Source organism: Chelmon rostratus, chromosome 20, assembly GCF_017976325.1.
Source record: "Chelmon rostratus isolate fCheRos1 chromosome 20, fCheRos1.pri, whole genome shotgun sequence".
NCBI lineage: Eukaryota > Metazoa > Chordata > Actinopteri > Chaetodontiformes > Chaetodontidae > Chelmon > Chelmon rostratus.
Window position 1 is genome coordinate 2001098 of NC_055677.1, and position 12325 is coordinate 2013422.

The 12325-nt window shown below is 42.7% G+C and overlaps 1 protein-coding gene across 1 annotated transcript in view; it reads left to right on the top strand.

Annotated features, from left to right (window-relative positions):
- Positions 1-12325, top strand: part of LOC121624260 (sodium channel protein type 4 subunit alpha-like) — a 130837-nt gene that overhangs the window by 49440 nt on the left and 69072 nt on the right. Inside the window, exons 9-13 of the mRNA XM_041961913.1 lie at positions 6348-6489; positions 8262-8459; positions 9646-9816; positions 9908-10165; positions 10546-10671. Coding sequence (XP_041817847.1) covers positions 6348-6489; positions 8262-8459; positions 9646-9816; positions 9908-10165; positions 10546-10671 — 895 coding nt within the window. The remainder of the gene's footprint in view (positions 1-6347; positions 6490-8261; positions 8460-9645; positions 9817-9907; positions 10166-10545; positions 10672-12325) is intronic.

Sequence of the window (12325 nt, forward strand, 5' to 3'; positions counted from 1 at the left end):
AAACAGAAGAGCAGTTTGCTGTAAACTGCTTGATGCAGGTGTCTCTGACTTCAAGCCAAAAATATGGAGTTTAAAGAAAACTAAAGAACACAGAGCGTAAATAACATCGAGCAGCTTTTCGTACTCGGTGCTGTGGACGTAATTCAGTCAAGATCAAGGTCAAGATCAAGATTGCCTTTATTGTCACTGAGAGTGGACATGCCAACGAAATTTGCATTGCAACCCCGTGTTAGAAACAAGATAATAAGAAACAGAAGAAAGATTATCAAATAGAATAAAGATAATCGAATAAAATAAACTAACATGCAGTAAAACTATTTGTAAATGCAATAAAAATGTACTAAAACAATAAAAATATACTAACAACAGCTGAAATATACTCAAAATGTCAGTACTCACATGTGTCGTAATTTGAAACTGTAATATCGCCGTCCTTCCTCACGTTAGCATGGCAGATTTACCCCTCCCCTTCCTGTGCAGAGCACCTGTCTGATTGGCCGGAACGGTGTTTCCCATGTACAGAGCGGGGCCGTGCCCAAACAGCAGAGCAGAGGACGAGATGTTTGAAATTCAGTCGATATCAGCAATGTTTCTCCAGAGTGACTCACATCTGGAGTCATGAACTTTGTCTTGACCAACCAAATTTCTCTCGCCGCGATGGGACAAAGTGACAAATTCTTAATCAAAGCAGAAGTTAAAGACTCTTTGGACTTCAAACTGTGTGAGTTGGTTAATCTGGTATCGTATGGAAAAGAAAAACTACCAGTAAGCCTCACACATTCTGCTGTGGGTCATGACAAAGACTCTTAAACAGTAGATTAATAACCAGTTTAATAACTCTGTATTTTTAATCGCTGTTGAAACATTTGCTCTAAAAATGACGCTGCAGCAGTGTGTCAGGTGTTTGTTTCTGTGTGTGTGTGTGATGTAGGTGTGGGGGGTGATGTAGGTGTGTAAGTGCCGGGCTGAGGGGCCCCCTTTAGTGAGAGTGGGGGGTCTGAAGTGGCATCCCTCCATTAACACAGACAGAGGTGTGTGAGAGATAACTCCCGGCTCTCACACTCAGACACCTCACACACACGCGCGCACACACACACACACACACACACACAGTCTGCCTTTTCCAAACCTCTCACACACCCTTTACGTCCTCGAGCCCCTTAAACACGCAAACACACACACACACTCAGTCCACCCATCATACACACTTCACATCCACTCTCCCCACTCACATGCCACCATGTTGACTCACTTGCCACAAGATGGATGGATGGAAGTGGAGGAATGACACACACGCATTCATCACATTCAGTGTGTGTGTGTGTGTGTGTGTGCGTGTGTGTGTGTGAGTGTGAGACGCAGTGGCCTTGCTCAGACTTGGTGTCAGTCTAACTGGCATCAAGATTGCTGGCTGTATGTGACGACTGGTTAGTCATATTTCCCGTGTGTGTGTGTGTGTGCGTGTGTGTGTGTGTGTGTGCGTGTGTGTGTGTGTGTGTGTGTGTGTGTGTGTGAGTGTGTGTGTGTGTCCACGGTGTCTGTTGTGCTGTGTTTATCGCTCAGGTTAAGCTGTAGTGTTTGTATAGTCGTAGCTGTTACTGTAGTATTCGCGTCGTGGGCTTTGTGCACCTTTTTATTGAATCAGCATTGATTGTTGTTGCTGTAATGTTTGTATCAGCAGCTCCACGTGATTTTGTTATCTCATTACATAACTACCGTAAAGCTCGAGCCGGCTGCCAGTTAGTCATTAACTGTGTTAACATTGAGTGGAGGTACCGAAGTGTTTGCTGCTCAGCTTTCTGTCATCACATCACACATGAACATGACAGACGTAACATGTGCATTAGACTACGATACATAAAATAATACCAATGCATTATGTATCTGTTACTTTATTCATCTTATATTATCATCCTGTTATTTATTGTAGTGTAATGCACATATTTTTACATGCCTCTTTTTTTCATCAATAAAGTATTTCTGAGTCTAATTGATCATTATGGCTTCATGAAACTCTTCTGCCATTGTATTGATAATTGATTCTATTAATTTTCTGTTAGATTAAAACCTGTTTCTGATAGCGTAATGTTCAGATGTGCAGAGACTGTTCACACATTAGTTAAATTAATTAGATTAACATTATGACCTGTTAGTGTAAGCAGAACTGACTGACATCAGCTGCTCTCGCTGTACTGCAGGTATTATACAGTATCAGTGGTTCAGTAATATTAGTTTGCTATTTGAAATGTAATTAAAATCGATCGTTGTTATTGTTGTTGTTGTTGTTGTTGTTACGGCGACGCTTGGATCAGCAGTTCTGTTCTTTGTCTGGTTACCGTAATGCTTGGATAAAGAGTGCACTCACTTGTCTCATTCCATTAAAACTGATTGTTGCTGTTGTGATGTTTGTGGAAGCCGTTTGTGAGCTTTCTGATTTTAGACGTGACCAGTTACTGCCTGTTATTAATATTTAGCTATAAAATTTGCAGCATGACGTTGACTGTAAGGAACATGTTTGTTTGTTTTTTTACTGGTTATTGGTTTCAAAATGCAAATTGTATTTGTTAACTGGAGATTGAAGATTCATATTCAGCGCAGCTTTTATAATGCACTGTAAAAAAGACAGAATTGTCACAGCTGCTCCTTATACAAAGTGAAATAAATCGTACATGGTATATATGGTGTATATTCTATACTGTGTTTGCACACTTCATAAAATAAAGTACAAGTAGAAAATATATAACTGGGAGCTTCAAAGCAGAGACGACAATATAATGCAGGAAAGTGTGGGATGTTGGTTGCTATGTACATAATTAAAGTAATAATAATAACAAGCAGTGGGAATAGATTATTTTTTATTCATGCAAATAATGATAAAATAAGCGGCTTTCATTAACGCTGCTTGGTAAAAGCTTTTTGAATGTGGGCTGGCACCAGCTGCAGATGCTGCAAAGCATTTTCTAACATTAATAACTGAAAGTAGCACAGCCCCTGTCAGGTAATTATGTTTTCACTGCATAGTCTGATACCTGTTTCAGAGCCAAAACTAACTTTTGATGTGTTTAAGAGGAGTTTATAAAGTCGAATTTGTAAGCTCATCATCTTCTGATTTTACCATTTAGGAAACTGCAGTTTTTCCTGTTATATCATTTATAGATATTATAAAACTTTCTTTATGCAATAATTCGTATTATAAAATACCTAACCATGTACAGTAGACATATTATAATACATCAGCTGAATGAGTTTCGGCTGAAAGTTTCATTCCGTCTCTTCCTTTCACGCGGCTGTGTTATATAAACCTTATATAACTGGATTTGTTGTGTTGGTTTATTTATTATTGTCCTTAATGAATTACAATTACCAGCTCCCACCAAACGCTCGCGTCAGGTGATAATAAATACAGGCAGGTTGGCCGCTGATGAGTCACTGCGAGCCGCTGCTTAAAAGCATCCCAGCTGTTGCGGTGGCCCGGCGGGGGCGGCGCCAGCCGGGACGGGTCACCGCAGTGTGCTTGAGACCGCAGGGTTGTCGGTTTGAATCCCCGGGGAGCGTCTGCACAGCGGCAACCTTCTGTGTGAGTCAGCATGAACGTCCTCTGTGACTCAGAGCCGTGTTTCACCAGAGGTTCGCTCACGCTGGGGTGTTCTGTTAATGCCGTCCTCTGCTTTGTGCATCATAACTCCTCCACTCCGTCCACGGCTGTCGTTTCACGCTCTCAAACTTAACTAAACCACACTTCTGCAAGCTTTGTTTCTGCGAGCTGTCATGGGAAAGTTTAAACGCTCCACTTCTTCTGCTGGACTTGAATTGCTTGGGGACCTCATGGTGTTCGGGGATTTTCTGTCCTTTTTGTATTGAAGTTCACACAGTTGCACTGGACACAGCCTGTTCTATCTCATCTCAAATATAATACATCTCTGTGCTGAATGGGTCAATGAACTTCCACAATACCACAGGGCCCAAAATGACAAGCTAGAGCAGGGATGTCAAAGTCAAAATACACAGAGGGCCAAAGAAACAGATTTGCTACAAGCCGAGGGCCGGACTGGTTCAATGTTTATTAAAACATATTTTAATGATTGCACATAGCCTATTAAACTAAGATCTAACACAATGTATATTATTTAATGATTAAATGAACAATCCAATATTCTTTTATGGCTCTGTCAGTAATTTCAAGTGTAAACATTTTTCATCAGGCACAAAAACAAACTTCCTTCAAAGAAAAAAAGTCCTGTGCATTAAATGAATAAAGTAATATTTTCTTATGGCTCCCTCAGTAATTAAGGGAAAACATTTTCAACAGGAAAGTTGAGTTCAACTGAAAAATAAATCTAAATAAATTAAATAAATTAAAATACAAAAATCTATAGGACACAGACAAAACAATACTTTCCTTTTTGGGGGGTGGGTAACTGAAAGTTAACATCTGTTCTGGCTGCTGATGAATAATGAAGCCGAGGCCCGTTTGCCGCGCTGCAGTGAGTTCACTGGCTACCGTTGCATTGTGGGGAATGTAGTATTGGTGCGTGCAAAACTCCAGTGGGCAGCTGCGGCCAGTCTAATACTAATCAAATATCATCCGGGGGGCCGCATATAAATCATTTGCGGGCCGCATCCGGCCCGCGGGCCTTGACTTTGACATATGTGAGCTACAGTCTTAACAGTTCTCAACTGAGGGAAAAAAGCATGAAGAAACAGCTCAGTTCTTACAAAAAAAATTCATTAATTAAAAGATACAGAAGGAACTTTTCATGGTCACCATGGTCCAATGCACGTTATCCAACAGCGTTCAGAATCTATAATACTGAAGTGAGGTATGTGGAGAACAACATCCTCTAGCAGCTGGCACAACCGGGTTTGGGGTTGGGCGAGAGCCCAGGAGTTAGGTGTTAGGGGTTAGAGTTGGGGGTTAGGGGGTCAGATGCTGATGAATATTTATTATTATTTGGATGGAATTTGGTCAGAAATGCAATGAAGTTTAAATTACAACAGAGTGCACGCTTCACCATTCTGCTTTTTTTTTAAGTATGACTGTATTGGTCTTTTTTTGATGTATGTTGTTGTATGTTGCTCATTTATAGACAGATAGATAGATACTTTATTCATAGCCGAAGAGAAATTTGCAGTTCCAGCAGCTCAAAAGGTGGACACACAAGGGCATGCAAAAAAGAACAAGATATTCTTTCAAGTAATGAATAACTTACAAGTAGAGATCAACTCACTGGTAAAGAACAACTTTCAAGTCGGAGGTAAAAATACACTACAAAATACAAAATAACAATATAAGAAAAATAGTGAAGTAAAAATAAAGAACTAGGCTATCTAGGATAAACGTCTTAACATCTGTAATACAGGAAAAACATTTGTGCAGTTAAATATGTGCATAGTATATATTATAATATATTAATTAAGTCTGTCGTCATCAGTTAACGTCATTTTCATGCAATATTTCACATTTTGGACCATAAAGTTTTTAAATGACTGTTAAAAACATGACGTGACTGTCATGTAAACAAGTCAACCAGCACGAAATGGGGAGAGAAAAAGCCACATGGGTTCAGATGCAGGTCACGCTGGGACAGATCAGATCTGTGTTAGAGGACCACATGCTGAACATGTCCCTGTTCTGCCTTTAGAATAATCATCCACAGGTCAAAGGATTATCTTCAGGTACCCTCAGACCTTTGACCTTCTTGCTGTTGGCTGAAGCTGTCTGCCTCTGAAAGTTGTCGCTGGCGGGGGCAGCGGCAGCCCCCCCCCCCCACTGACCGGCGTGCCACCGATAGGACTGCTGCGTATCTGTGGATCAGATGTGACTGCGTGGGCGGCGATGAATTTGATAGGATATGAATGCGGAATATCAATTACGATGGATGCCGTCCCCGCGTTATCTGTTCCGTCTCCGCGGTGACACGTGTGGGCGCGTCCGTGGCGATAACGAGCCTTCAGTCGTAAACACTGATGAGGAAACAGAGCTGGTGTTTGTGGAAAAATAGATGGACGGATGATAAATGCTCTGCTGAAATGTGATTGAAAGCTTTCGATGTTCCTGCTGCACACCCACTTCCTGTGCAACCCTGTGGCGTTACATTTTCCAAATCACAGATTCAAGACAAACAGTAGTGATAGTTATGTAACCACCCACCTCCTGAGTACCTGATGACTGCCTGGCATCTTTAAAATCCTTAAAACCACATCATCAAAATCCACCGGCCTTCTATTCCCAAGTGAAAGTGAAATGTGCAGGTATCTCTGCTGCTGACGAGCTTTTCAGGTGGTTAAACGCACATTCAGGTGTACAGACGCACCACATGACGTGTGTTTGTGTGTGTGTGTTGCAGAAAGTGCCCAGACGGGTTTGACTGTCTGAAGGCAGGAAGGAACCCCAACTACGGCTACACCAGCTTCGACACCTTTGGGTGGGCCTTTCTGTCCCTGTTTCGCCTGATGACACAAGACTACTGGGAAAATCTCTACCACCAGGTAACGTTTAGGCGAGGAGGCCAAAAAAAAGCCAAAAACAAGTCTGAAACATGTGACTGCTGATGATCACAGTAACTGAGTAGAAAAAAACTGAATGCTGCTTGAATTACTCTGTTAAAATCCCACTTACAGCGACTGAGAAAACAACGCCGTGATCACATGACCTGCATCAGCAGGTGAATCTTGTCCAGTTGACATGAATGCAGAAATTCCCCATTCTCAGAGCACTTCAGTGATTTGACCTTTGACCTTGTTAGACCATGTTTGAAAAATAATCTCATCACAAGGTCAATTTAGTCGCTTTCAGTCAAATCAGCAAGAATGTTCTAAGACAACGTGGACGAGAAATCCTTGAAGTGCTCAGAAAATGGAAATTAGGACGGGCTATCAGTGAAGGCAAAATAATCACATTTATTATTATTATTATTATTATTTCTAATAAATTTGTCAGGCCGGGATTCAGGACTCAGACGCAGAGTTCAGTTCACACAGTTCTTTATAGAAAACTCTCAAGTACCAATTCGTTGAGTGTTAAACAAACTGGCTATAAAAATTATTCTAGGCAAAAGACTATATTAATAATTATATCTATAATAAGAAAACAACAAAGAAACAAAAAATCACTCACTGGGAGGAAAAACACTAGATCTTTACAACTATGAAAACTAAGAAACAAAAGACGCTCCCGAAGGAGGAAAACACAAAAGGCTACGAAATGGATTCGCAAAACTAGATAAGAAATACTACAAACTCAAAATGCACTCCTAACTTAACGGAGGAACTAGACTCAAGGAAACAAAATAAATCCAACAGAAATACTCTCTATACTGAGGAAAACAAATCGGCTGGGAAATATTCTAGGAAAACAAATCAGAAAACTAAATTATCAAAATTACAAATGAAAACACTCACGAAGAGGAAACAAGGGCTTACGGACAAAACTGTGGCTGTGGCAAGGACAAGGGAGAAGACAGGCTCGGGTGAATCGCCGACGGACAAAGACACACTGGCACAAGACAAGGGAGACGCAGACTATTTAACACGTGGAGGGTAATCAGGAACAGGTGGAGACAACAGGTGATCAGGACGGACACACGGGACACATGAGGAAGGGCAAGTGCTCTGAAACGAGAGGAGAGTTAGACCTTCAAAATAAAACAGGAAATGACAAGACAAACCTCACCACGGTGTGACAAAATTTAATTTAAATACATACAGCAGAAATGTGGATGCAGAAAACACACCAAACATTTTGGAAAATGTCTTTTAATCCACAACAAAGAACAACAATCCTCAGAAACTGATTCCATGACTGAAAATAAAATGTCATCCTGAGTCATGCTCAACGCACACACACACACACACACACGGTGATGAAGATCATGTGATAGATAATGCTGTAATTACATCTTCACTCAAAGGAAAATTGATATATGGTGCTTTATCTTCGATCCTGGTCTTTTTCTCTGAGGATATAAATTGTAATCTACCTGTGAATTGAAACCAGGGCAAAAAGTCTGCAGAACACTCGCTGCTGCTCCCAGAGCTTATTGCTGTGAGGAGGTGGTCATAATTAAAGGTGGTGAAGGTGAAGGTCTGTCAGCTCATCTCTTATCTCACCTGGATTTTAGCAGCTGGACAGTTTTTAGCCAGTAAATCGAAGTCAGCATGTGTGTTTACGTGTGGAGGACACCGTGTTCTTTATTTCCATTAGCGTGTTGAACTGGTGTGTATGTGTGTGTGTGTGTGTGTGTGTGTGTGTGTGTCTGCAGACGCTGCGCTCCGCCGGCAAGACCTACATGGTGTTTTTTGTGGTGGTGATCTTCCTGGGCTCCTTCTACCTGGTCAACCTCATCCTGGCCGTGGTCGCCATGGCGTACGAGGAGCAGAACCAGGCCACCATCGCTGAGGCCTGCCAGAAGGAACGAGAGTTCCAGGTGGCCATGGAGAGGCTGAAGAAGGAGCAACAGGTGACCTGATGTACTAACTCTGGATTAGTTTGAACATGTGGCTCCACACCCTGCTCCAGGGCTGTCAACAGACTTGCTGGGGCCCGGGGACAAGAGACCATCGTGAGGCCTCCCAAGCACCCCCCTCCCCTCCCGCCTTAAGTGCGCCAGAGCGGGGTCAAACCATTCTCTGCTAAGACGGGGGGTAGGAGTGTTGTGCAAAAAAAAGGAAAATATATATATTTGAAATATTTAATATGTTAAAGTTTTTAAGTGTATGTTGAGTAGAAAATAATATTTAATTCATCAGGCAATGATTTAATTAAAAAGAAATATGTGAATATAAAGTAAAATAAATTAAGGGTCATTCAGGGGGCTCCTATGGTCCTGAGGCCCGGGACAGCATACCTGGTTGCCCCCCCCCCCGTCACGGGCTTGCCCTGCTCCACACCTGGACTAGATGATGGTCTGCTGCTCAGTTTTAGCATGAAATGGTCAACACACATGACATTTACTGGACCTTAATAGAGTTTGTTGTGTTGTACCTGACGACCTGAAGACCCCTTTTACACCTGGTATTAAAATGTGATCTGTAAAATGTGAATGTTGTGATCCAAATGTGATTGGATCTGTCTGATCGCACCTGTACAACGTGCTGCATCTGTAGCCTACGCAACAAACAGATATCTGTTTTTAGATAACATAAAATAATTGGCCGTTGTTCAAATTTAGAGAGCGAGTGAGAAGGCTGGAAGAGACAGGCCTGTAATTACTGATTATACGTCTATTCTGTGACACGAAAGCACCAAAAGATGTGTTATTGAACAGAACTGTGTGGCAAATGATAGTGAAATATATACAGTTAGAAATAACCTGTAATTTATGTAGTCGCCGCGTAGCCGACAGGCCTGTACTGCAACACACCAGGACAAACTAACACACTGTTCTTATACAAGGGAAGGAAAAACTTCATGTGGTACATCTGCCGAATTTACAAGACGGGACAAATATTTCAGAATTTGTCATAGACAGCAGTTTCTAAAGTCTCTAAAGTCTCCCTTAACCGAACATCTTACACAATTGTGTGATTTTTAAAGGGAGTCTGGGGCGGATTTGCCTCCCCCTCATCTCAAACAGGATAACGAGCACTGTGAAAAATCCCAGGTGTTAATGAGGTGAAAATCTCTTCCACCAGGTCGCCGCGCAGAAAGCTCTCGACTCGGACTCGATGATGTCGCCAGAACTCTCGCCATTTTGCCTGCCATTGGACAGCATAGAGGAGCGGAGGCGGAGTCAAGCACTGGTGGGAGTGGCTGATGTGGAGGCCAACCTGTCGGAGGAAAAGCTGCTGCAGGTGGACATGACGGACGGAGGAAAGGTAAAGGAAGGAGAATCTGGATGCGTTGTGTAGCAAGGCGTTATAACACGGTCAAAGTAACAAATGCTGCATTTTCCATATTTCCATCCAGCCCCTCCACCCCCTCCTCGCTCGCTCCTTCTCCACGAGGACACGGCGAAGCAGTCAGGTGTCCTCCATCTTCAACTTCCGCCTGAGGAGCCGGGGGTCGGAGGGAGAGATGGCAGACGACGAGTACAGCGTCCCAGGTGACGTGCTGGAGGGCGTCGGGGGTCGAACCTACAGCGGTGGGACTTTCAGCGGCATCCTGCCCCACCCGTGGCCCAAACGACGGCCAAGCACCTACAGCACTGCCAGCAGGAGCTCCCAGGTGACCAAATGGGATGAGATTAGACGTGTTTGTAAAGACGGTTAATACGGTGTGAAAAGATAAATGAGAGACTTGAGTTACTAAGATGAGATAAATCAAATGTTATGAGCTATTTTAGTTAAATTCTGGTCATAGATTAGACTTTGTTAGATGGGATTAAACGCTTGAGGCAAAAACTGAATGAGATTAGACAAAATGAAAGGTTTGATACTCTTTTATAAAAGGGAAGCCATCAGGTGTAATGAGATAATAACTCAGTGTATAAATGAAGCCAAACAAAATTTAAACCAAATATATGAATGAAAACACATTCTTACTTCATCCCTGTGTGTGTGTGTGTGTGTGTGTGTGTGTGTGTGTGTGTGTGTGTGTGTTTCCAGGTATTTTATCCAACTCTAAACATCAATGGGAAGCTGTTTGTTGCCATGGACCAGAACGGGGTTTCCCCACCACCGCTGCAGGGGCAGCTGCCTGCATGTACCATGGAGAAGGTCAAGGAGGAGAGTGTGAGTATTGTGTCCTGTGTGTGTGTGTGTGTGTGTGTGTGTCACAGTGGAAACAATGGTGGAGCTTGCAGCCATCCAACACTCAGACATGTGAATTATGAATCAGCGCTTTGCATAACTCCACTCTGATATCACAGGCTAAAAACACACACACACACACTCACACTCATATCCACTCTCTCAGATAACAAAGCTGTGGTATTCCCCCCATCTGTACACACACACACACACACACACACACACACACACACACACACACACACACACACACAGCACATACCCAGCACACATAGTGTTACTGCTATGGCATCATGGGCTAAAGCCACACATACCAGCACAGACACGTTACTGAGGTGTCCTTCCTTTATGCACATACTTGCACACACACACACACACACACACACCAATGCTGCTGCTGGTATTTCCAGAAAGCTGGAGTCTGGGCGGAGCTGATGTCGGACGAGCAGGTGACAGCCAGCACCAGGGCTGCATCTGATAGGCTGACAGCCCTGTCAATCAAGCCAAGCATGCCCCTGAACATACCGTTCTTCATGTCTTTCCGAAAGGAAAAAGGACACAACACATAATTTACAGTGTCACATGAATGATGCACAAAACTCGACCAACAGCGGGGTGTTTTCAGGGAAAGAAAATCCAAAAAGTGTTTTTTATAAACACTGGTACCGATGGGGTCCAACAGCCCTCCTGTGAAATACTCATATTCTGTATAAACTATGAAGTAATTATGGTATCTCACAGCTGTGATATCCTACCCATACTGCAGGGTACAGTAGGATAACGAGGGGCTCAGGGAAATGTCTGTAAACTCAGATGGGGGGGTTATTGAAGAACATATAAAACATTCTGTCTGGAGGATTTTCCCAAAATGAAGACAGGAGCGCCGAAGCTGGAAGAATTTCATACAACGAAATTACACCAAATGAAATAAAGTATTATAAACTGCTACCCAGAGTTTTAAAAACAGTAGAAGAAGTCAGATCAAATCCTGCAGGCTGACGACAGATCCCACGCCGCCGCTCCGACGCAGAAACTAGAATCTTATTGTCCAGAACATTCACAGAGCTTCGGTTTGTATTTGTTCTGTTCTCTGTTTTGTCCAGAAGAGGAAAAGAAGTTAGAAAAAAGGTAGAAAATGACTTATTTTTGCAGCCAGTGCACAACCCTCTTCATCTTTTGTCTTACAGTAAAGCGTCACCTGAAGCAGTTTTAGCTGTTAGTCTTAGTTTTATCTTCAAACTTGCTGAAGAATCGTGTAAATGTTGCGGCTGAGGGCCAGACGGCTCCGTGTCACCGGGGATTACTTTTATTTTCATACTCGTTTGCTGTCGTCTTTCCCCGCCGGGCAGCAGGTCAGAGTATCAGGAGGACAAATACAGCAGCTCCACGCCTGGAGGTGTTCAGTCACCTCCACCTGCCGACAACCTGCCCGATGCCTACACTGTTATATAAGGAGGAGAAGAAGAAGAAAAATAATAGAACAAGAAGAGGCGAGAGAACTGTACTGTTGGTACTGAAACCACAGCCGTGATCAGAGGTTCAGAGTTTTAGAAGTAGATTTGAATCAATTAAATCTGATTTCAAGCTGATGAAGGTGATGAAGTTCCAGATTTCTGCGTTTCTTTGTTGAGGATCT